The 26042-nt window shown below is 36.8% G+C and overlaps 1 protein-coding gene and 1 pseudogene across 6 annotated transcripts in view; one reads left to right on the forward strand and one right to left on the reverse strand.

The window, feature by feature from the left end:
* The first annotated feature begins 1412 nt into the window (after nucleotides 1-1412).
* Nucleotides 1413-2268, forward strand: LOC118657079 (annotated as a pseudogene).
* A 7660-nt stretch (nucleotides 2269-9928) lies between these two features.
* SSBP2 (single stranded DNA binding protein 2) overlaps nucleotides 9929-26042 on the reverse strand; it is a 222080-nt gene continuing 205966 nt past the window's right edge. For 5 of the 6 annotated variants that reach the window (XM_036308314.1, XM_036308310.1, XM_036308315.1 and 2 more), the window contains 3 exons: nucleotides 25604-25632; nucleotides 18509-18607; nucleotides 10669-10698 (listed from right to left, as the gene is read on the reverse strand). In XM_036308314.1, the coding sequence (XP_036164207.1) occupies nucleotides 10669-10698; nucleotides 18509-18607; nucleotides 25604-25632 (158 nt within the window). Of the gene's footprint in view, nucleotides 10699-18508; nucleotides 18608-25603; nucleotides 25633-26042 lie in introns of all 6 variants that reach the window. The other variant, XM_036308309.1, reaches the window with a different exon arrangement.

Below are 26042 nucleotides of genomic sequence, written 5' to 3' on the forward strand. Positions count from 1 at the left end.
CAGTAGAAGCCAGCAATCATGTTTAATAAACAAAATACAGTCAACTCATTGCTGAGCTTTTATTTTCTCCTAGAGGCCTGATGCATGAAATTCATGCAAGGGTTTTGGCCCTTGCAGCCCCGGCTTCGTCTGAAAGGTCGTCGGGAAAGACGTTTGGCTGTTCGGTCTAATTAGCATATATTAGCTCTTTATTATATAGGATTAGTCATAAAACTGTTTCTTTTCTTAAAAGCTGCTAAAACCCAGATAGTGAAGTTAACCTCCCCCCCCCCCCCCGAAAACCACGCTAACACAACATGAACTATAAATTCCTAAAAACATTTTAATAAAGAATTAGAAGTTGGAAGTAAAGTTAACAATTAGCTTACAAGTTTTGTGATTGTCTATGGGAACTGACAGAGACTGGGGAGTTGGTACAGGGGAAGCAGTAGTGTGGTTCATTCTAAGGAGCTGCTAACATGAGCTATATTGACTGGAGGAATCACCTTCTGCTGATACAGTGATAAGTGTTTACTAACAGTGCTCCTACAATAGGCCTCCAGGGACCACTGGGAGGGGTAATAGCAGGAATAGATTGAGAAAGATTACTGCTAACTTGATTGGATGAACGATGAATCTATGGTAAAGATACCCAGTACAGTTTTTCCCAAAGCAAAATATCTTGAAAGATTGCTTAATGGATAAATGAATTCTCTTATCAAAAAATTCATTACGGGAAATATTACAGAAATTGTGAGATGCCATTACTACTTTCCATAGGAGCTTAAGATCTGAATTAACTTGGGTTTTGAGTCTTTTTTGTCTTAATAATGTTCCTCAAAATATTGGACTCTGTTCTTCCCAGTGCTTAAGTCACTCTTACTACTTTCCGTAGGAGCTTAAGATCTGAATTAACTTGGGTTTTGAGTCTTTTTTGTCTTAATAATGTTCCTCAAAATATTGGACTCTGTTCTTCCCAGTGCTTAAGTCACTCCTTGAGAAATAAAGTAGGTGTTTCAAGAGTCACATTAATTATTTTAAGCTAGTAGCTACTTATGAAGGCACATTGGCTTTTTAATAATTCTAAATAGTACCTTAACTACAAAGGCAAACTGTAGGTACTAGAGATAACAGGACCCCAAAATTCTCTCTAGAGAATTGGGGGGTGGGAGGAGGAAGAAAGAGAGAAAGTTTAAGGCAATTCAACTCACAAAAATTATGTGAATTTGGCTAGGGGCTCCCGGCTACACAAAGTCAGGTGGGGCACAGAGGGATGCAGTGTTGTGGCCTCGGTGGCTAGTGTGTAGTTGAGTCAGTTGTGAGATTGGATCCAGAGCTGCTGACTCAGCGGGTGGCCCACAACCCAGCGACATGGCTGCAAGTGTCTGGGTGCTGGAGCCATGACCTGGCCCCGTCAGAGTTCGGCTGAGCTGCCGCTGCCGTTGTCTCCATCTCCAGCCGGCTGTCCTCTGATGGTGTCCGCCTCTGCGGCCATGGCGAAGCATGAGCAGATCCTGGTCCTCGCCCCTCCCGCAGACCTCAGATTCAAAGGCTCCTTCACAAATGCAGGCACTACAAATCTTAAGTTGTGAAATCCATCATATAGAAAAGTATGCTTCAAAGTGAAGACTACAGCTTTTGGGTACTGCGTGAGGCCCAACAGTGGGATTATTGGCCCGGGGTTGACTGTGACTGCTTCAGTAATGCTACAGCCTTCTGACTATGATCCCAATGAAAAGAATACATACAAGTTTATGGTGCAGACAATTTTTGCTCCACCAAACATTTCAGATATGGAAGCTGGGTGGAAAGAGGCAAACCTGATGAGTTACTGGATTCTAAATTGAGATGTTTTTGAAATTCCCAATGAAAATGATAAATTGAATGACATAGAACCTGGCAAAGCTGTTCCTCTGAATCCATCTAAATCAGATGGACTCACACCAAAACCACAAAGTTTCACTCAATGACACTGAAACTGGGAAGCTCATGGAAGAGTGTAAAAGACTTCAGGGAGAACTGATGAAGCTATCAGAAGAAAATTGACATCTGAGATGAAGGCTTAAGGCTCAGATAAGCCTGGATTAACCTCAACTGCATCCTTCAGAGATGATGTTGCCAGTCCTTTTCCTTCACTTCTTGCTGTAATTGTGGCCATTTTCATTGGATGCTTTCTAGGGAAAATCATCGTGTAGATTGAAGCATGCAGAGTGCTATTTTTTTTTATTTTTCTCTTGACCAGAAAAAGATATGCTTACCTACCATTTCACTGGCAGCATGGCCCACGGTGACCACTTTTTCGTGTGTGTACAGTGTCATATAGGCTTTGCCTTTCTCTTATGGTTAGAAAACAAATAAATAAAAACCAACTGTTCCGCTACTGGAGTAAGTATACATACTAGATCATCACTAACAGATGTTAGTCCTTTATGAAATTCATAAAGAATTGTTTTTTCTTTGTGGTTTTAATAAGAGTTCAAGAATTATTCAGTCTTCTAAATGTTATTTTAATAAACCCTTTAAAATTTATCTGTTGCTGTTACCTCTTGAAATAGGATTTTTTATTGTTGTTGTTAATCCTCACTCGAGGATATTTTTTCTATTGATTTTTAGAGAGAGTGAAAAGGATGGGAAGAGACAGAGAGAAACATTGATATGAGAGAAACACATCAATTGGTTGCCTCCTGCACACATACCAGCTGGGGCCAGGGATTGAACCTGCAACCAAGGCATGTGCCCTGAACCATAATTGAACCCTGGACCCTTCAATCCATGGGCGGCCGCTCTGTCCACTGAGCTAAACATGCTAGGGCTATCTGATTTATTTAGATTGCTAATCTCATCCATTCAAGAAGTGCCAAAAGGTAGTCTGTGGGGAAATGGTGCCTTTTACAGTGTAAATTTGCTCCTTTACCTTTGCTAATATCCTGGTAGAATTTTTCTTAGCCCTTATGAGGCAATTGTTGTCTGAGTTTTTCATCCTTACAATCCTGTCCCACGGTATTTAACATAAAACAATACTGTAAAATATTATGTGAATTTCTCATTGAGCAAGTTAGGTTTCAGCTGACCAAGATAATGCATGATTGGATGTCTAATTCCTTCACCGACCTGTAAGAGTATTTTCTATGTGCTCTTCATTGTGAAAGAAAAACAAGTTTCTTTATTAGTCCCTGAAGTTACAGTCCCCATCCCACCACCTTAATTTGTGCTCTTTGGCTTAAACATGGCATGAGAAGTAAGAGTCCCCATGATTCATGCAGACGTTGTCAAACTTTCAGGCCCAGGAAAAAGAGTGTTGTGCTCAGATTGGGTAAGCAAATGGATTTCATTCAAAGGAAGACAGAGGAGCCAATTCTGCAAATAAATTTCCAGGTGCTTTGCAGTGAGACTCCTCCCCGGGCCTCATCTCTCCTGGATGTAAAGGTCAAAGGAAACTTCCCACATCTACCTTCAAATCTTAGTGCATTAGCTAACTATCTCAGGAGAATAAAGATTCTCTAATGGGAAACTAATCTTATAAACCTGTGTTTGCATTCCAGAATTGTGAAGACTATGTTTTCCAGTTGAAAACAGTTCTACATAAAAACATCCTCAGAAACCAGTTCTTTTACATCTCTGACTGGTTTGTCTTATAATTAACAGTTAGGAAAAATATCCCACATACTCTTTTAACATACTCATTAAAAAAAAATTAGTGGCCAAGTAATTAAGGAATGTCTTGATTTTTATCTTTTAAACGGTAAAATCTAAATCCAATATATGAAATAAGAACGCATTTATTCGAGTTTGAAAGTTGAAATATATTAATAAATCACTATTTGCACACACATGTACTCTCTATGCTCAAGGCAAAAATTACATAGTATTTTGGTTAAGTTGCTAGTTTCTCAATTCTACAAATCTTTTGTGTGTAGGTGTTTTTATAATCCTTTTATATATTTATTAAATACCTTTTTATTGATTCCAGAGGAAGGGAGAGGAAGAGAGAAACATCAATGAGAAATAATGGTTGATTGGCTGCCTCCTGCACATCCCCCACTGGGAATTGAACCCGCAGCCCCGGCATGATTTATATATTTAATTGATAGCTAGGAATGAATTAATCTAAATTATAGACCTTCCTCCTCCTATATTCTTTAATTTTTTCAATATATTTAAACTAAAATAATAAAAAATCCAGACAGTTTGCCCATTTCTCCCATCCCACTTCCGCCTCTTGTAACTACCAATCTGTTCTCTGTATCTATGAGCTTGCTTTTTGAGGATTTTAAAAAATATTCTACATATAAGAGGGAACATACAGTATTTTTCTTTCTTTGTATGACTTATTTACTTATATTATTGTTTATGCAGGGAGGAGTGTGAAGAACCTACATCAGAATCTTCACGTGGGCAATGGTGAGCTGAGGCAACCATGTGGACGAATGATCAGAAAGATGAATGTACTTGAGAAGCACAGTTTTGGACAAATTATCTGCATAATTGCTTCAGATTTCCACATTATATGTACTCCTGTTTGGAATAAAATACCAAGCTTTTATCCACTGATACCTATTTGCTAATAATATGTTTTTTGGTTTCAAAGTTTAGTTATCTGACCACACGGAGCCAACCACTCAGCATAGCCTTTTCTTAAATGTATAGAAATTCATTTATATTACAGATTCCTGATGTTTACATAAGCCATAATGTCTATTTCAATTATACACAGATGTCCACATTAGTTATATTTTGATTTACCATTCAGAAAATAAATACAGGGTGGTGCAAAAGTAGGTTTACAATTATTCATATGGAAAATAATACAATAAATAAAAACAATAATACAAGAATAAACTGTGTTTCATATAAACCTACTTTTGCCCCACCCCATATTTATGCTAGCTTCATATGAACAATATCTTTTACTTTTTAAATATGCAATAAAGCAGAGGCTAAAAACTAAATGAAAAGAAGGGTAGAAACTAAATGAAAAGTTGTATTTTAAAATTAAATGTGAAAACATATGCCAAATTAAGGGACATTTATGTACATATTTACAGCAACTTTTCCCATTACATGAATAGCTCAAATACTTGTGCAAAACATGAAGTGATAGTTCCATCTGAGAATAAATGCGGTAATGGACATGTAGTACACCCGCACACGCACACAGATGCAAAATTCACAAAATGTGTCAGGTAGCTGGTGGCCATGGTGGAATTAAGATTACTGAGTCACCCCAGATTCCAATTTATATTTATACATACATTGTACATTTATAAAAACCTTACAAATAATCCTATTTTTCCAGGAAGACAATATAGGTAACAATTTAACACATATAGTAAGAAAACATCTTAAATTCATAAAATCACAATGAGGCAAATTAAACAATTCAATAAGCTGATGGCTATTATGAATAAAGAATTCACAATAAAGACTTTTCCATTTTTCATGTTTGACACAATAGCATGTTACTTATTTATTCCAACATGTAGTTTCTGTTAAGTTTTAAGTTGTCTAAATGTAAGGAAAGTAAACCATTCTGAAATATGATGATATAAAGCCATGTACACATTTTAATCAGTAGTTTATACTAAGAAAATTCCTAGAGTGTTGTTAAATTAAAATTTGTAAACCGGACAGATTATTTGAATTATTGTTTCTTAATAAGTAGAAGGTTAATTATATATTTTACTGAGCAATTTCACCATGACATGATAGAAATTTAGCTGACCATGTACTGTGTTCTGAGAACACTGTGAGGAATCTAAATTCCACTTTTTTGGCAATGTACTGAGGTCATTTGGTGCAAAAGAGAAAGTGGGATAAAGTTTTAATGTGACTTGGAAATAAACACTTTATATCACGTTTCTAGAAATGTTAACACTCACCTTTGTCATGTTAATTGCAGTTTATTTTAAAAATGAAATGCTATATATTCCTGGGAACAGATCATAATATTTCAATGACTGGGATAATCAAAATTAGTCCAATTTATCCTGAGGATAGTAAATCCACAGAGAGGGAAGACATAAACTAATTCTTTACATGAAAACACTTAGTCCCACTTTAGAATTTACAATACCTATAGAGAGTGCTGTATTTAATTTGTAAGGATATAGACAGCAAAAATATTCACATTAGGCTACATACAGAAAGTATGCTTTTCTATTCAGGAAGACCAATTATACTAAGTTAACAGGGAAAACTTAACAGAGGAAATTCTGTTTAGGAGACTTATTCAACTGAGAATTTTTTTTAAGAATATAGTTTAGAAGAGTAATTAGAGAGGTCTCAGGTGTTTTTCATCTGTAGGTCATCTCTTTCTATCTGAATTACAGTTCCATGGGTAATGGTGAAATAAATTAAGAAGGTCAATTCTACTTATTGTAAACAAATGTCAACATCAAAAAACTATACTTAATTACTGCACAATTCCTGGCAGTGAAGTGACTAATGATGAAATGATCATTTATGATCTTACCTTTAGATGCAGTGCCTTCATAAGGGGGCCTACTGTGGATGAGCTAACATGGGTAGGTTAAAGTTGGGCACAGGAGATCCATCTGCTTACGTCTGTACTACTCTTTTCATCCTAAATCACTTCCATCACTTACTTTACCAATGAAATAAAAAGCAATCAAAGGAAAGAATTATGTTGAATAGTTACCAGTTGTGCTATAATAATGTAAATCATAATGGGAGTGTTTTGTGAGCCAACTTCACACTACCACCCCCAACAAACTTGTGTGTGTGCGCGCGCGCGCGCACACACACACACACACACACACACACACACACATTGAGTATGCAAAATGGAATGGTAATTCTAGTGGTTCACCATTCTTTCTTTTATGTTTCCAGCATTTCTCAAGGTGTGGTACACAGGCCCAGGGAGCCCCTTACACATGCTTACAATTGGGTATTACTCTTTTAAGCAAACACAGACTCCTGTTTCTCACAGCAAATAAGAAACTTATTCCACCTTGAGGGGTTAAACAAAAAAGGACTAATCCACTTTTTGGAAATATTTTGGGCAACTTTTCCCCCTCCATATTGAACTTCTCCCTCACTATACACTCCTGCACCACTTGTATCAGTTAGTATTTTCGAGAAGTATAGTACCTAACACATCAAAATGGAGGGAAAACCAGTGTCAAAATACTATAATGCTTACCAAAGTGAAGTAGCTATGCTTTGTGGCTCTGTTTCTAATTAACTGCGATAATCAAGAAATGGAAATAGCAATGATTTCCCTTGGGAAAACTATATGAAAAAGAAAATTACAAGGGCTCAGAAGGTAAAAATCTTCAGTCTGCATCTTATTTCTACTGGAAGGTGCAGGGACTGGGAGGGAGGGATGGAGAAAGCCACGCAAGAAACAATCAGGTCAAGTATGAAGGACTGGCACACTCTCTGCCAAGGGAGTTCTGGATGCTGCTGTGTGTTCCCAGAATGATCATGTGACGAAATGGTGTGGACAGATGTAGGCTTCCTGTGTCCCAAACGGAACTCATTTATTTCACTGGATGTCTTTTAAACTACAGGAAGAGTGGTAACTGAATGACCTATGAAATGCAATGGAGTTCAGACATCTTAGAGAACCATAAACATAGAAATGGAAGTTTTCTCTATTTTATTCCTAGAAGGAAAGGGGTGTTTTGGGTACTTTCCATGGCTCGGAGAGCAAAATTAATATATTAATCTTTGGCAGGAGAGAAAACTTAACCTCAGATTCCTAGCGGTGTAATTCTTATTCATCAGTAACTGAGTCCAAACTGGAACATTGCAATGGAGCACAAAGATTCACCCACTGAACATGTGTGTATTACCAGATCAAGGGCCCTCCATAGCCTTTGTTCCCATGGGCAACTTGACTATAAGAAAGACGGCTGGCTAAGATTATACATACCTTAGAGAGCATCTGACATGCATTTTCAACTGTGTGAGTTAGGCAGAATGCAAAGCAGAGTAATAAGAATTAACGTTTTCATCTATTACTTATTTTCACATTTCATATGTGCATTTTCTATGTTCAATGTAGGCAAGAATTGCTGACATTATTACTTGGAGGTGAAATATGTAGAAATAACTCAGGAACAGGTATTATATATCAAAAACAAATAAACACATGGATGGAGATGGAAAACACAAGAGAAAACATTGTCATCTTATAGGAGAAAAGGAGGTTTAAATGATTCAAAACCTAAACAAAAATTAATATACAGATATAGTATCCTCTATTTGGTACATGAGAAAAGTATTTGATATTAAAATTAAGTATCCTTATTTTCTGGTTCTCTTGAATATAATTTTTCCTTAAAAATAAAATTTCAACTATTCCGGGAATTTAAAAAATTTGAAATAACTATTTTTAATCTGGGTTCCAAGAGAGAAAAGTAAGTAAATACTTATAATGAGTTGATTGCAATACCTTGGAAAAAAATCAAATTTTACTCCTTTTTTTTAACCAAAGAGGCTAGAAATACTGGAACCCATATTGCTAGTTATATTCCAATACTACCCCCCAAATAAGGGCCAATTAAAATAAGGTTCATGATTCTTTGTGATAATAAGAAACAATACCTTCTTAGAAGGCAAATAAAAGAAATTCAAGATCAGTAACAATGAAAAAAACTCAACCAAACATTTGAAAATTCTAGATTAAGCTTAACCACAGGACTGCTGGTGTTCACACAGTTATCACAAACAGTGGAAGTTAAAATTATTCTGGTAAATTTATGTGCCAGTACAAAGTGTCATCTTCAAGCTGCCTTGGCTTGAGTCAAACGGATCTTTTAGTTTGAATTCTTCATGAAAGTCCTTGAAAGCCTGAAGCTGTTCTCCAGTGCGCAGTCCTGGATTCCTGCAAAGGATGTAATGGCGACTCTTTTGATTAGAACTTAAATCTGAACATACATTTAACTTGGCCTCTCTTTTTCCCTTCAACAGATCTGCCCAGCATCCCTGTGTCATGCACAGGCAAACTCCTTATTTTCATAAGGAATAGATCACTACAGATTTTAGAGAAATAATAACCTGGGTCAGGAATCAGCAAATACATGTTAGAGACCATAAGCCTAAAGAAAGGAGTCCTCTTACTGGAAATTAAACAATGCTTTTCAAAATCTTTGGAGTTTGAAAACATAGTGGATATTTATCAATGGTTGTTTACATCACAATTTTAGCAGAAAAGATTACCAACTTATCTTTCTGAGTCTACAATTAAAGTTGTCACACTTTTCTATTATGATTTTGGTGTTTGTACCTAGGATTGCACACAAAAAATATCCTAAAAGATCTGGAAAGTGCCATGGGGCAAGGGGCTTTCATAAGGAAAGTGGTTACATTTTTTTTTCTAGCATTTACTCTTTTTTTTTTTTCTGAACAGTGACACAATGTAGATGTAGCCTGCTGACGTCAATGGCCAAATGAAATGCAGTTCCGAAATGATTTCAGTATCGGGCTGTACCCTGGGCAGAGAGCAGGAGCTCAGCCGCCAGCGAGCAGTGCCCAGCAGGGCCCTGCAGATCAATGCTGCTGCTGGGAAGCTGGGCGTCTGGGCAGGAAGGCAGCAGCCAGAGCCCTGGGTGTGGGAAAACTCTTTCCTCCTTGGGCTGAAAGTCTCAGTCATTTGAGTGCATCTTCTCTGCAATGTCTATGTGGAAAATATTCACAAAAGGTCAGAATAAAAATCAGATACCATTTCGCATTAGTATGTTATTAAAAATTTTGCTCTAGTATTCCTGGTGACAAGTGACAGATTCAAGCAAATGGTTTTTCTGATCTCTCTGGTTTTTATCGTGGCATAAAGAAAATATGTTGCTAAAAACATGACAAGCCCCATCACTTTATTGCTATGTTCTAAGCAATTGGTACTAATTAAGGATTTTCTGTATCTAAGACAAGTCAAGAATTTCATCTAAAGCAGTTATTGCAGAAATAAACTGTTAGGTCCCAGTTAAGCTTTTGTTGATGTATTTTTTTTTAAAACAAAAGGTACAAAAATATTTTCACTAAAGGTAACTGAGAAATTGCTTGATTTGACATAAAGATGAAGACAGTTTCTTCTTTTTTTTTTGAAAGAGTACACTTTGTGATTCACAGGGTAACTTGCATCAGACGCGATTTAATGAAAGCTCTCAAATAAGCGATTTTATTCCTATCCATGATTGCAGACATTTACAAAACCATAACATCTGAGTTCACCTTAAAAAATAACTTATATAAAGCAGTGATATACACAGCACAAAATAGTTCAGGGAGGGGCAGGAGCAACTTTTAATAATTAAAATGTAAACGTGAAAAAAAAAGGATGGAATAAAAGTCCCTACTCATTTCTACTTAAGATGTCATATGATAGTATTTTACAATGTCCTGTGGGCCAATGTATGCATGTGTATATGTCCATATAACATACACATATACAATACATCCTCTTTCCCACACATATACATACACAGATAATTATTTGCAGTTCATTTTAGGGCAATTCTAATATGCCGCTCCGTACAGTTGTTTGAATCACGTTTGGACCCGCTTTCTTCACAAAATAGGGGAGAGAGCAGGAAATAAAAAGGTTGGTTTGGTGTGACTGAGATTCCTTTGTTTAACTGTACACTGTGATGAATAATTTTCTTCCCTAGTAGTTCTGTGAAGGGCTGACTCACTGTGGTTTTCATGAGGAGACTTGGTAATGGATCACACACTCATTGTCATGCTAGGGGAATACTAGAAAGAAAGAAGAATCCATATTTTAACAATAATTCTTTTACAGACCACTAATGTTCTTCGTGGTAAACAATAGTAACTATGAATTTTAATGTCTTATAATCTTTTATGCTCAAGCTTTTAACCTCATACAACATAAAAATAAGAAACTATAAAAAGAATAAATGCATACAGAGTTGACTTAGTCCTGAAAGTTTTAACATTTCCTCTGGAAAGTAACCATTCACATTCTCTCCCTGGACTCAGGTGGATGATAATTACCCAATTCCTCGGCCCTTTCCTTCCAGCAGATTCATGGGCATTTGTTATAATTTGGGTAAATCCAGTCCAAGGCTGAATCATAATGAAATAGGGTGGAGGGACAGTCTTGCTATTTACTAGCCATGTAAACTTGGGAGGTTACCTAAGCTTTCTGAGCTTCAATTTCCTCACCTATACAATGGGTTTAATGATACCATCCACTTTAAGGGGGTTTTGGGAGGATTAAATATATAACCCTTAAAACCATGTATTGATTGAATACACAGCAAAGACTCAGTAAATATTTGATTAACAGTGTAAGGGAAACAAAACAAAAACAACTCCTAGCTGGCCCTAAGAAGTTATTATTAAAGCATTTAGAATATTTAAGAGTCTAGCTCAGTGGTTCTCAACCTTCGTAATGCCGCGACCCTTTAATACAGTTCCTCATGTTGTGGTGACCCCAACCATAAAATTATTTTCGTTGCTACTTCATAACTGTAACTTTGCTACTGTTATGAGTCGTCATGTAAATATCTGATATGCAGAATGTATTTTCGTTACAAATTGAACATAATTAAAGCATAGTGATTAATCATAAAAACAATATGTAATTATATATGTTTTCCGATGGTCTTAGGCGACCTCTGTGAAAGGGTTGTTCGACCCCCAAAGGGGTCGCGATCCACAAGTTGAGAACCGCTGGTCTAGCTACTAGTATATTTAGCATATAAACCTCTTCCCTAATCTCATCTCAACCCAGTCTTTTCTGGGTGGGTGGAGGGCATTGTTGTTACATGTTTCTTGTCAGTTCGATTTGGGTGAGGCTTTCAGAAATTTGGAAGTGATCTCCAAAATGATTGAGAGAGGAATCGAGAGGAATTATTTGGATGATTATGCCAATCTACCCTCCTGTTCTTGAGGGACAGACTGTGATAGGAGAGTTGTAAGAGCAGCACCTTCCAACAGAACTTTCTTTAATGATGGACATGTTTTAAGACTGTGCTGCCCAACATGGAAGCCACTAGCTGCATGTGGCTACTGAGCACATGATACGTTGGTAATGCCACTGAGGAACCAACACTTTAATGTTATTTAATTTACTTAAGCTTAAATATCCACATATAGCCAGTGGCCCACATCTTGGACAGCACACTTCTACAGCCTCTGACGTGAGGGCAGGGCCTCCACTCCCAAGAGCATTTCTAGATTAAAATATACACGTGCGCCCTGCAATACTACACATGCTTTATTAGAACCCTGTGAGGACCAGGGCAGAGGGGAGTTCCTTTTAGCATGTTAATAATGATTGTGCCTGTGGACAGAGGCAGGTAGAGTCCAGGGGGTTGGTCCCAGGTCCCAGGGACTTAACCTGGACCAGTGATGACCCTGGAAAAGGGAGCATACACGTTACAAAAGGGAGCAGATGGGAAAGAATGACATGGATTCCACATGAGCTGAGGTACTGTAGGAACCAGAAACAAGGTAAAAGGTGTGCACTTAGATAAGGATGGACTTATTAATATAGAAAAAATGAGATTCCCAAGAAGAGCAGAGGTGACAATGGCTCAGTTGGCTGGGCAGAAAGTCATTAGGTGTAAATCCAGGGCTCAAGTAAAAAACACTCATTGATCCTGAATAAAGGTGGATGACCAGGCCTGAAAACAGGTCACTAGACTATAGGGGAAGACTGTGTTAATTTTTTAAACACAGGTCAAATCAAGAAAAATCTACTTGTTAATCACTTAACAGCCTCAAATTTCTTTTCAGTATAAGAAAGCTAAATTATGTGTTACTGACTGTATGTTGCATTACAGTGAATAGGGTGATTAAAAAAAGGAGACTGCCAGAGAAGAGAAAGGGGATTCAGTTTGATAGAAAACGTCTCCCCTTTACCCTTGATAATGGCAGCAAAGCAAAGCAAACAAAACCCAAAACCAACAGCAATCACGAACAAGGACTGATGAAATGGAGCTCACCCCGACCGGGTGCTGGAAGGGGGATATGCCCCCATTTCATCAGAAGGTGCCATGCAAATCTCCTGTCATAAGCAATGGCAGCAAGCTTCAATGAACTATGCACAGCTTTTGATGAAACAGAATTATATTTTGGTATTTGACTTTCAGGTGTAAGAATAAACAGGAAAATAAATGGATAGCAAGGTTTTATTAAAAGTAGAAAAATTTAGAGAATATGGCAAAAAAAAAATGGGCACAGAAAAATGTAATCTATGCTTTCTATAGCTACTGTTCTTTACAGTAAGAATCGGTGATCCCATCAGTGCCGTCCAATCGGACTTTCTGCGATAGTGGATGCTTTCTGTGCTGTCCTATATAGCAGCCACTAGCCACACATGGCAACTGACTCTTATAATGTAGCTAGTGCAGGTTAGGAAGTGAAATTTTAGTTGTATTTTGTTATAATTAATTTAAATTTAAATAACACAGCCAAATCATCAATCATTATTTCAAGACAAATATTTTATTGGGCATATTGTGCCAATAATCTAAAAACAGTAAAAGATACTAGAGCATTTCAGAAAAAAGCTTCAAAGAAAATGTCTGAAAAAAAACACACCAAACTTGTGGAGAAGTCATAATGAACTCCAGAGATCATTTCATTTAATGCACACCTTGGATCATCGGGATTTTAGAAATTCTTCAGTCCTTTTTCATAGGATTATTCCAGCTGATTCACATGTCACATATGTCATGTCATGTTAGGGAATGCAGTTATACATATATTCTAGCCTTCTTTCTAATATGCACTGTCAAAAGTATAGGTGAAGGTAAATATATATATATATATATGTAGGTGCAGGTGCAGGTAAATATATATATATATATATTTTACATAATATACACACACACACACACACATTCTCCGCATGTCAAGCATGTTTGTTAGTTGCTACCATCTTTTCAGTGACAATTGTTAAGATTTTTATCCTGTGATATTTCAAATGTTTTACAGAGAAATGAAAACTTGTTACAGATTCACTGGGAAGTTAGGAGAGCGAGGCTTGTCCAGGGAGGAAACTAAGTGAAAAAATAAGGCACACACACAAAAAAGGAAAGTAAAGGTCAGTCAGAAAGGAAGGAAGCAGCAGCTCCAAGCAACAAAACTCAGAAAAATTAGCAAGCATCTGCTAATGTGCCTGGATAGTCTGCGTAGCTGTGAAATGATGCTCTGTGTGCATTTGGTGCAGGTTAATAGATCGCACGGATGTCTGAGTGCCTACATAGTGATGTGTTGTTTGCATGGCTCAGGCTACAACCTGCTCACCTGCTGCTGCTTTATTGGAAATGCTTCAACTATGTAAAACTAAGGAACATCACAAAATTTCTAGAACAACCCGCAGAATGTGCATGGCAAAAGGTATTCTGCTACTGGTTACTGTTCTTCGGAGGAGAAGTGGCTTAGAGTTTTCCAGAAGTAAAGGAAGAGTAGGTGTTAAATGGGGTAGCAGATTTAGAGACATTAAATATTCATGGTGTACTTTCCTAGACCACCCTGCAATGTTTTCCTTGTGCGGCCGCCTCAGTATGTGAAGACACACTGTCATGTGAGCGGCAGAATCCTGGGATATCGGATTGTCCTGTTTCAAAACTGTTCTGAGTCTAGTTCTCCTCCAGGAGATGATAAAATGGCTCTGATAAAGCTGCTGACAGCATTAGTGTTTGGTTTGGCAAAAAGAGAGTGAAACCTCAAGGTATAATTTTCAGCACATACCAGCTTGTTTTACCTTTTTATGTAAAATATATTTTGAAATGAACATGCCTTGGTATGTACTAGAGAATCTATGGCTTTCCCTTTATTATACCCCTTTCATGCTCATGAAATGTGCATGCTATCCATTAAATCCCAAACAATGTTTGTTAGTTCCTGTTTAATCACGTCAAGAACACCTCAGATCTCACTATATTTCTATCTCTACATACGTAGATAATATTTTATTTTCTTAATGAGAGATAAGTAGACTGCAGCTACTCTGAGCTAAACTAAAGTGAGATAAATTTAGTGTGTATATGACTATGTAAAAAACATTGGCCATATGTGATTTCTTTGCAATAGCAGGAAATGACAAAAGCAGTAAGGGTGTAAGAGATGATCTCGCAATTTGTTTCTGATTCCTATTTGATATCATGATTTTAATATCATGTTTGCTCAGTTGATTATAGTTTAATGCCATGGAGAAAATATTCTGCTAAGTTAATTCAAGAAATAAGGTAAGTGACTTTTTTACTTGAGAAGCATGAAACATTTATTTTTTGAACTAAGCCCTTTTGTATTCTGTATTTTTAAAACCAAACATTTCACTGAATTTACACTAGGGGGCATCTTTGTTTCTTGAAATAAAGACCTTGTTTACGATCTAAAGAACAGAGGCTGAAGAGTGAAATATTCCCGATTCACGTTTTTCTGTGTAAAGCATGTTGACACAGCAAGGTTTCTGACTTCGGTGGGGAATCTTTGTTTCTATATGAATTAAATAAAGAAGCACATGTGAAGTGACCAGGATAGTGTGTGTACATGATAAGCACTCAATCGATGTTTGCTTCCTTCCCAGGCCTCTTTCTGTGGTTTAGCTTCAAGATAAAGGCCAACAAATCTTCAAAAGGCAGACTGCTCAGCAATATGTGATTTTCAGAGTTATGGGCATTAAAAAACCCCCACGAACTTTAAATGTTTATTCAGTGGAAAATTTTCTTTTGAAAGTACGTTCTTTTTTTCTTTTGAAAGCACGTTTATTAAATCTGGGGACAGAGAAACAAGGAAGGTCTTAGGATAGAAGCAGCAACAGGGGAGAGCCCAGGCGGGGCCACTCTGGCTCTAGAGCTGTTACCGGACAGAAATGAGCCAAGGCGGGGCTGCTGCCAGCTCACGGGGAAGTCGCAGGAAAGGGGCCTTGCAGACATTATAACTTACTGGCGATACCTAGTCCACTTCTTCCTGAGGCCTTAATTTGTCAGCAAGGAATCTCTTTTGTCTTCCTTCCTCTCTGCTCTCATTTCTTGATCTTTTAAATAAAAGTCTAAACAAAAATGTGCGGTGATGTGATAGAGAAAACCACAGAAAACGGTGACATCATTCATGAGGCAGAGCCCGCACCCGGTGAACAGGAGGATGGAGCCCCAGGGGGACCTGCTGCTAAGGCCGCACTACCTCTGGTGGGGGTGCCCTTTCTCAACCACCGTCCAATTATTTTGCCTTTGGAGACTTTTCTGGTGGGGACAGGAGAGCGGGAGGGAGAAGAAAAGGTGGGGACTGTTTTCCCTAACTCTGCAGAGCATTTTACCTTCTTCCAGGCCTCAAGGGCAGGGGTCAGGGTGGGCAAGGCCCTGCTCCAGCTGCTCTCTTTTCTATGCACAGATGCACAAAAGGACCTGCTGTTCTACGAGAACATACTCCACTTGGGGTTAAAGGGTGAGGCTGGTGTGTATTCTGCACAAAGACACTTTTAAAGTCCTGTTATATCTGATTCTTTGATCACCACAGGGAGAATTCTGGTGCCAACTCTGAGGTGTCACCCCTTCCCTGTAAACATGGCCGCAGTCAGGAATGACAGATCTGGGAGGAAGGAGAGGGGACAGCTCCTTTGGAATTCATGTCATGTGGAAACTTTAAAAAAAGTTTTCTTATCCAATCTAAAATAATTTCCTCCATGCTTTTAAAACACCTGGTTTATATCTATGATAGTACTTATTAATCTGACATATGGTTTAATTAGTTTTGTAAGTATGTTCTCTCCATCTGATTATATTTTTTGAGGTTAGGGATGTGTTATATTTATCTCAGAATACTTTGTCCTTAACCTGCTGCTTTGCATAAAGCAGGCTCAATAAATGTTGAATTGAACTGAAGTAATTATCATATACCTCACTAATTTATAGCATTTTATTGCTGGAAGAATTAGCATAAAAATAAATGCATCTAATTAGATCAAGTAAACATTAACCAATTAATTAAAATTAACTAATTTGTCCATAGTCTTGCAACAAACTAATGAAAGAACCAGGGTCTAAGAAATAATTTCCATAATCCTAAGCATTATGACAAACTACATAGTTTCTCATGTATTTCTTATTTCCTCATCATGAATGGGCTACTCTGGATTTTTTTAATATGAATTTTTATGTATGCCTTCTTTGTCCTTGTTAACATACATATACATAGAGTGGGGCAAAAGTAGGCTTACAGTTGTTTATATGGAAAATAATACAATAATTAGTAAATAATAATACTACTACAAAAATAAGCTCTTTTTGTATACTCACAACTGTAAACCTACTTTTCCCCACACCTGTGTTTATATATCCTGGAAATAAAACAGACAAACCAAAGATCAGCATAACTGCATTTCTAGTTTTAACAAAAGTAAAGTAAAAAATCAGGGCCAGTCTTATCCCATGCAGAGGCGCTAGGTCAACACCAAGAAGTAAGAGAGTCCACAGAACACCCAATCTTGGGTCCATTTGGAAAGCACTGTTCTGTGCAAAAGTGGGCAAGTGACTAGCCACTGCTTCAATTCTGATGGTGTCTCCTCTACTGAAGGTTGAACTAGGGCAACATGAGGGTAGCTTTTTCTTCGGATTCTGTTTGTAGTTGGTAGATCCTCCATAATCAGTTTTAAAGATGGCGATCATGTGTGGAGGCACTGGCCCTGGGACTGAAATTCGTCTGGGTCTGAAACCCTTTCTGCCGTATTCCAGTCCAGTGGCGCTGAGCAGAGAGTGTGCAGCAGCAGCACCTCCAAAGCTTTTCCACATTCAGGTTTGCTCAGCCCCACTCCTGGAAATTCTGATTCACCAGGTCTAGGGAGGGTTCTGGCAAATTCTATTTTTAAAAATTCTATAGATGCTTTTAATGTGAAATATTAGTTTAAAATCATTGTATTATGTAATAACCCCTTGAAAAAAGACAGCACATTGTCTTTTTGGTCTCACCAGTGCCTAGCACAGCCCATTGTACATGCTCAGTAATTGTTTATTAAATGAACAAGTGAATTTTATTGCTTCTCTTTTTGTTCTTGTGTACTTCTATGGAGATATGAATGATACTGCCTTTGCTTAACACTATACTCACACTCAAAAAAGAAGCTGGGTAGTCAGTTTAGGTTAAATGTAAAAAACAGGTTAACAATGTAAAACCAGGGAGTGAGGTCTAGTGGAAGTACAGGCATCTAGATAATTTTCAGAGCCTTAAGGACAGACAGCACTAAGCACAGACCTGGGTTTGCAGTGATCCAAGACATTTTAGTAATGGGAGAACTTAACAAAAATTATCAAATATGTAACCTATTTCCAGTGTGCTCCTGATGGTGGATGTTCTGTATGAGAAAGTTAGCATTATAATTTTTGTTTTTGTAACTATGTATGTACATGGGAGTAAAAAAGAAAAAGTTTATTTTTATATTTTTTTCAAAGAAATTTCACTTAATTTTCTGACTTTTAAAAGATCAACCTATTGAACTCTAAACAGTTGCAATAATGGCTTTATGCATTACTTCTAATAGAAGAGCTTCAGAAATAAAATCTGGATATAATAATGTAGTCAAGGGAATACTTACACTCTCACTCTGAAAAGGATTTAAGAAATTTCCCCCCATTTCGCTATCATCCCTTGGAGTGCCCGGTTGATTACTCAGGCTCATATTATTGGGAGAGTTCTGTAAACAAGATTTAGAAAACAAGGCATTGTTGAAGATTTTAATTTCCCTCTTGCATTGTACTGTTTCAAAATTGGAATCTATAGCAGCATCTCTACGGACAAAGCCGACTTGTGATTCTAATCTTAGAGCATGTTTTCTGGTTCATTCTTTGAACCTTGACAAGTACTAATGCTTTCCCAAATGAAAATTAAAAAACACACAGAACACCCGAAATAACCCACCACAACTCTTTTTCTTAGTCTCAGAATCAATATTTATTCAATTTCCCACCCTCAGTTTACAGAGTTCCTAGAACTCTGGAGAGTTAAAAACATTTCCAGCAGGGGCACGATGAAGAGCCAACCTACTGATCAGGCATGACGGAGTGACACCTTCTCTTGGTAATTTTATTAGTCAAACGTCAAAAGATCACCATTTTCATAAACATTTCCCTTTCATTTCACATACGGTTTGCACAGTAACACTATTTTAACCATTATTTTTATATGAACCATAAGGAAAAAAAGAAGATAGTTAACAACTATAGTTAAGAACAAGAGAAATACCTCAGGACCTGAGAATTCAATATGTACTTTTAGAAGAAAAGAAGGCTCCGAGATGAACCTGCTTTAGAACCTTTTTCTCTCATTAGTTTAAGAGTAGATTTACTTTGAAATTTTGCTTTAAGATAAAATGGTTGATATTAGCAATCTAATCAAACACAAAGCAGTACATCACTTCATGTTCTATTTAAATTTTCTAGTCTAATTATTACTGTACAATGTTAGCCTTGTGAGGGTGTCTTGTACTCCACATCTATAGGAAATACGAATTGAATGCACTGGCGTATAAAGCACGTTCACACAGTACTGCGACTGTGACTGAGGGACTCTTTCAAGGTCCAATTTATAGACTTGTAAAAAGAAACTTCAAGGTCAAAATTTTTTATTTGTTATTTCAAGTGAGAGAAAGATTTAATATTTTTTCCCTAAGCCATTGACATTGTACACTTGGTTTTCGGCTGTTTAAAAGAAAATTGCACTGACGGTGTGACTTAACTAAAGATAAGTTATGTCATAACATTTAAAATTGTATGAATGAGAATATGTGCTTTTTTAAAAATAAGGCTAAATGCACAGCAGACACAGGTACAGGAAGCGGCGGAGTTCGCTTGTATGTTGTCCTGCTGTGCACCCCACAGGGAGCAGCTGACAACCAGGCGCCTCCGAGTCCACGGAAGCTCCATTTGCCAATGAACCACACCAGCTGGAGAACCATGGTCAATAGCAGAAAGAGAACTCTTTTTTTTTTTTTAAAAAAATGAATTATTCTTTAAAAATGTTAGTTTTCCAAGTATATTGAAAAGCAAATCTACATTGAAATGAACATGGATAACTTGATTTCCTAAAAAACATGAGTAAAATTTAATTAAGTGCAACTAACAAAGCTATACTTATTCATGATTAAAGTTACTAACTAATCAAATGTTTGGAAAATGGAAATGATAATGCTGACTTAGATCAAAAATAAAAGTAACTTTATACAAATATTTTAAGATTCACCCCAAATCTAGGTCTTTTGGGTGAAGGCAGATTTCTGTCATTTCATATATATGGAGAAACTGATAATCTTAGAATAAAAAATAATCTAACATCTACCTAAGGGTATGTGAGGATGCACCTTGGAGCTGAAGACTTCTACAGATTCAAACAAATCTATGAAATATGCCCTCTCCACTCTAGCGGAACGTTCACATTCCCAGTAGCTCCTGAGGTGCCCCAGAGGAGCAGCGTATCTGATTGAGTCGCGGTGTTCTCAGACTCCGCTGCACTTTTGCCATATCTCATTTCTTGACTTATTATTTTGAAAGTTTATCTAACTTAAAATCTGATTCCTGACTCAACGTGTTGATTTTAAAATATTTGAAATTTGAAAGTAATATTGTATTACTATTTAAATATTTAGAAATATTTAGAAGAAATATTTTTAAAACACTCCCAGCGTTATTATTTTTGTTATTTTGCGCATTATTTTCATATCATGGTGATTCAGCATTGCACACTTTTGTGTGGGGTTATATAAGAACACTGAGAGGAAGATACAAAACTGAACTAATACCAGATCTCTGAAACCTACTCCTTTCTAGTTCACTGGGAATGTTTGAAAATCTTGAAATCTTTAAAAAAAAAAATCTGAAGTAATCTCTATAAAATGCTGCAAAAAAACAACAAAAGTTTCTAATGGGGGGGTCTTAAGGAGATTGTGCTGTCCACGATCACTGAGTGACATGATGAAGATAAAGTCACACTCAATACAGGCACCTGAGGAACAGCCAAGATGGTTCCAAACAACGGGCCGGAGCAAGTTGTGAGGGTGGGTGGCAATGAACTGGGTGTATATTTCAGTTAACTGTAGGTATGTTTGTGTGCAGTGCTCAGGAGATGTTATCATGAAAGCAAGAATATAATGCACAAAAAGGGCTTAGGTGGGTCAAAAAGGCACTCCAGTTGCTTAAGCATATAATTAGGGAGTACAGAGCACAAAGAATACAAGCAAAATTTACTTTTAGCAATATTAGGCATTTTGGTTGCATTTTCTACTTCAGTTAATGTGTACTTTATTCCTTACTTGTAGTCTAAGAATTTAGCTTGAAAAACTATAGTTAAAATTATATTAATCCCATTTTCAAAGGATTTTCTTACATTCTCATTCACCTTTTTTTCAAACTGGAATGTTTCCCCTACTTAAGCTATGACATCATATACAAATGCTATTTTAAGTATACATGTGCCTGTGTGTGGGCTCGCACACACCCAATTTCTTCTGGCTAACACATTTCATTTAGCTCTCTCTTCTGTGATTTTTATCTTCCAAATCATCTCTTAATTAGTTAGTTATTGTTCCTTCTCCCACCTATCCCCAGAAATTGCTCCCAAACTTTCAAACTGCTATTTAAAAAGGGAACACTTGTAGAAATTTGGGCTCCGTCTATAATTGGAAGAAAACAATATTGACAGTATTCTAAGCCCCGTGGAAGTGAATTTTGATTTGATTTCTCACAGGCAATAGCAAGGTTTATAAGTGTCATTTTGACTCTGCCATTTGCCCAAAAGAAAAAACTGCCAGTCCAGGTCCCCCAGGGGTTAAGCGAGCGAGAACTCAGGCTCGCAGCTGCGACGATGGCAAAGTTCTGTAGCTGCTGATGGGCAACCCTGCAAATGGCGTGGAACATTGAACTGGAACTAAGGCTCATGGGGTTCGAAAGGTTCAGGTTGGAAAGGCTCCTTTGAGAATTTATTGAGCATGACATGATCAGACTGTGCCTTCTGATTTTTTTCCAAACTAAAAAAGTATAAATGCTAAGTATCTTAATGTGAACTGCAGAATTTATTTAGGTGAATTCCTTCTAAGAAGACAACCATATGCTCCTCTCTAACCCCAACTCCTAAAACAACTTCAAGGCATAATATTTTTGTTCCACTGATTGAATGACTCCTCAGTTGCAAAAGGGATGACAAGCATTTCACTTTTCATTAAAAAAGGCTTCTAGCCCTAGTTGGTTTGGTTCAGTGGATAGAGTGTCTGCCTGCGGACTGAAGGGTCCCAGGTTCGATTCTGGTCAAGGCCACATGCCCAGGTTGCCAGCTCGATCTCCAGTAGGGGGCATGCAAGAGGCAGCCAATCAATGATTCTCTCATCATTGATGTTTCTCTCTCTCTCTCTCTCCCTCTATCCTTCCTCTCTGAAATCAATAAAAAAATATTTTTTAAAAAGGCTTCTAAATTAAAAGTGAATTCTGCATTATGAGAAAGGTGCATATAAGTTTTACTAGGTAATCCTCAACTGAGCAAGAGTCATGTTAAAACTCTTCGTTTGGAGCCCTGAGCTCATTTTGCCAGTAGAACAGTGCTGTCAAAAGGGAGTTGACAGTGTGGGTTCCTAGCCTTGTCCACAAAAGGTAGCAGAATGAAGAGGAAAATATTTAGTATCTGTACAGTGTTTCATAGCCCTTAGCATATGACTCTCAACAATTTTATGAACTAGGTAAGAAAGGACCTATAAGCTCTATCTCTTATTGTAGAGCTAAGAAAACAAAGCCTAAGAGATATCAAGTAACATGTTGCCACCAAAACTTGTAAGTAGTAGAACCAGGCTTTCTGATTCTCAATTCAGTAATCTTCACCTTACATATAAAATGCATAAAAAAAGAGTATATTTATAATTAAAAAATAGAAAAAGAATTGAAATGGTACTAAAAAACAACACTTAAAAATGGAATAAGAAATTTTAAAAAATATGTAATATTGATGCTTGATAAAATACAGGTTTAACTGGGTAACTGGGGAGATGTAGCTGGAGATCTAAGAGGGATTTTGAACCAAACTGCTAAGCAGTAGTGGTCAAGATTATCTTCTGATTCACAAGCAAGGATGTCTAGGAAAAGAATAGGATGGGAGGGATCAAACCCAGGAAAAAGGCAGAAAAGAGTTTTGTGAGGCAGCTGGATAGTGTTGGGAAGGAAGAAGACGGGAAATTGAGTTAGTGACAATGTGCACAGCTTGGAGTAAAAGACAAATAACTAGGCAGTGAATGGAAAGAGGTAAAGAGAAAACTAAGTGGGATGGGGGAGGGGGGTTAATATACAGGATGCTGCTGACTAGAGAAAAGGTAACTGGAGACATGACAGACTCTGATGGCACCATCGCCCTGACAGCTTGGGGGCGGTGCGGTGCAGAAAGGGGCTGCTTAGGAGCTCATCTGAAGGGGATGCAACTGGTCATTTCTAGTACATTGCTAAGTGGCTTATAGATTACTTGGAAATGATGATTATGTTAATTGAAATGTATTTGAATTCTGATTTGAAAAAGCTTTTCCTTATTGTTTTTGTTTGGTCTCCTTAGTTATATTGAGCTTCTTGAAGGCAGAGACCTTATCTTGTTTATCTTTGGATTTTGAGAGCCTAGAATAAGCCTTGGCAGCACTGATGTTTACTGAATGAAGGAACTGCTGCCTAAGTTTAAACCACTTGAGGGCAAAGATCATGTTTGTACTTAAAGTCTATCGCCTCTCCCCACAGTGCACAAGGCAGTACCCAGTACACAGAAGTACACAATGGGTGGCTCATTAATGCTTAAAAAATAAGCAATACCTCATTAGGCAAGAGAATGTTATCAGCAGCATTTTTTTTCCAGGGAAAAACTTGTCTCTGGGAATAGGAATGGGAAAATAAGCATAGAAGGAACAGCAACAGACTTGATATGGGGCAGATTAGAAGATGGTATCTAAGTTGTCCTTATGGCACTATTTAAACATTTCAAAGTACTTAATAAATTACCAAGTACTCTCCAATATAGAATTGTTTACAACTACCTAATGTACAAAGTTATGGGTTGTAGTGGAAATTTTAGAAGATGGCCTTAAGTGATTCAGATGATCCCACATTTGTGTAACGAAGAGTCCTCTTTAGATACTAGGGCAGTGATGGCGAACGTTTTGAGAGCGGAGTGTCAACATTTTGAAAAACCTTAACTTAACTCTGGTGCCGTGTCACATATAGAAATTTTTTGATATCTGCAACCATAGTAAAACAAAGACTTATATTTTTGATATTTATTTTATATATTTAAATGCCATTTAACAAAGAAAAATCAACCAAAAGAGTGAGTTCGCGTGTCACCTTTGACACGCGTGTCATAGGTTCGCCATCACTGTACTAGGGTATGCTACTGAAATCTAACATTAGAAATTTCAGTTGTGACCACAAAGCACCATTCGGCTAATATCAGTTGTTCGGCCCCTAAGGGAGCTGATGTAATCACAGACATCTAACTGGTGAAGGAGCTTCCCAGAGAAAAGGCCCCAATGGAGTTTTACAGTGAGTCTGACTTTGAAAACAGGCTTTTTGAAGGCTTACCTAATACTATTTCTCACAGAAGTAAGCTAGTGATGGTATAAATATTTACCTATTTTTGGAAAAGAAAAAGGCCTTTCTGATTGATCTTAGACACGGACACCCAAAGTGTATGTAGAACGTATAAGCCAGGTGTGTAGGTGTAAAGTCAGAATGCCAATTAAACTCCCTCTCACTCTTTTTTCCTTTTTAGCTGGAAGTATTAATTTAAAAGGTTTTGCAACTCAATCTTATTTTATTTACCTTGGCATCGAGAATTTTATATTATTATACATGAAAATAAATTAGAAGTAGAATTAAAAATTTAAAGTCATCCTTTAATGAATTTCTGTATTGATATAAAGTAGACTTCTCAGAGTCATTCTAGTGGTAGTTAATAATTAGTTCTTATCAGCCATTCTAAATATATTTTTGATCCACAGAGAACTATTTTAAATTCATCATGACCTAAAAAGTATTTAGGTACGCTTCTTCAAAAAATATAAGGCATCTTAGCAAAGGATTAATTTTAGGTACTCAAACTCTTGAAGAAAAATGCAGACACATGCTCTTTGAAGGCTTACTTTCCTACTTGTATTACTATAATTTTCCTCTAATTATTTTCATACTCTATTTTAGGGAACTAGAATAATGATTGAGGACATCAGCATTTCCTAAGGAAGGTTTGAAAGACAAATGAGATGTATAAACGCAATGGCCTTATAACATATAATAATCACTTTTTCAAATTTACCTCTTCTCATGTTTCTATAGACTTCTTTACATTTTTAAAAAATTACCTAAAGTATGTCAGTCTTCTTTACAAATATAAAATATCATAACATGATTAAATTGGCTATTACTTGGGTACCCATTAATCAGGGATAGTGCATACTGTAAATGAACCCTAGCATGTTTAGGAACATTTGTGAAAGATTAATTTTTACCCTTTCCCACAGATTATATACATTAATATTTTAAACTTGCAGTTAATTATATCTCGCCTTCTACTTTCAAACTCTTGTTTAAGAACAAAATTCATAAGGTGACTCTAATAATCTTAGTGAGAATTCTGTGTGAAATAAAATACAGACAAAAAACAGTACAGAATACATATCACCCACCTTGGAAATACTGTCCATATCTCCTGAGCCTGAAACAAAGTACAAAAAAAGAAAAGCCTTTATAAGGTACTTATTTCATTTATAAATTAAGTACTCCTTTAATACACAAACTTTTGTTGTATTTTCCAGTACATCTCCTGAATTTTTAATCTTAAAAAATTCCTTTTTTTACACTGAATGGTAAGTAAGTATCGTTTGATGGTAAATACAGGGAAGAGTTGCACCTCTATTTCCTAATCATTTAGGAGTTTTTCTGTTTTTAATGGCAGAATAAAGGAAACTATTGTTATCATAAATTCCTGTTAGTAAAATAATGGCGAGATTTATATATACTACTAAATTCAAATTTTTATTATGTATGTATATATGTGTATGCATTTAACTAGAAAGCAAGAGAGAAATGTCTAAATATATTTTGTGACATTATGCTTCTAAATCT

The sequence above is a fragment of the Myotis myotis genome, unplaced genomic scaffold (genome assembly GCF_014108235.1).
Source record: "Myotis myotis isolate mMyoMyo1 unplaced genomic scaffold, mMyoMyo1.p scaffold_m19_p_5, whole genome shotgun sequence".
In the NCBI taxonomy this organism is placed as follows: Eukaryota; Metazoa; Chordata; class Mammalia; order Chiroptera; family Vespertilionidae; genus Myotis; species Myotis myotis.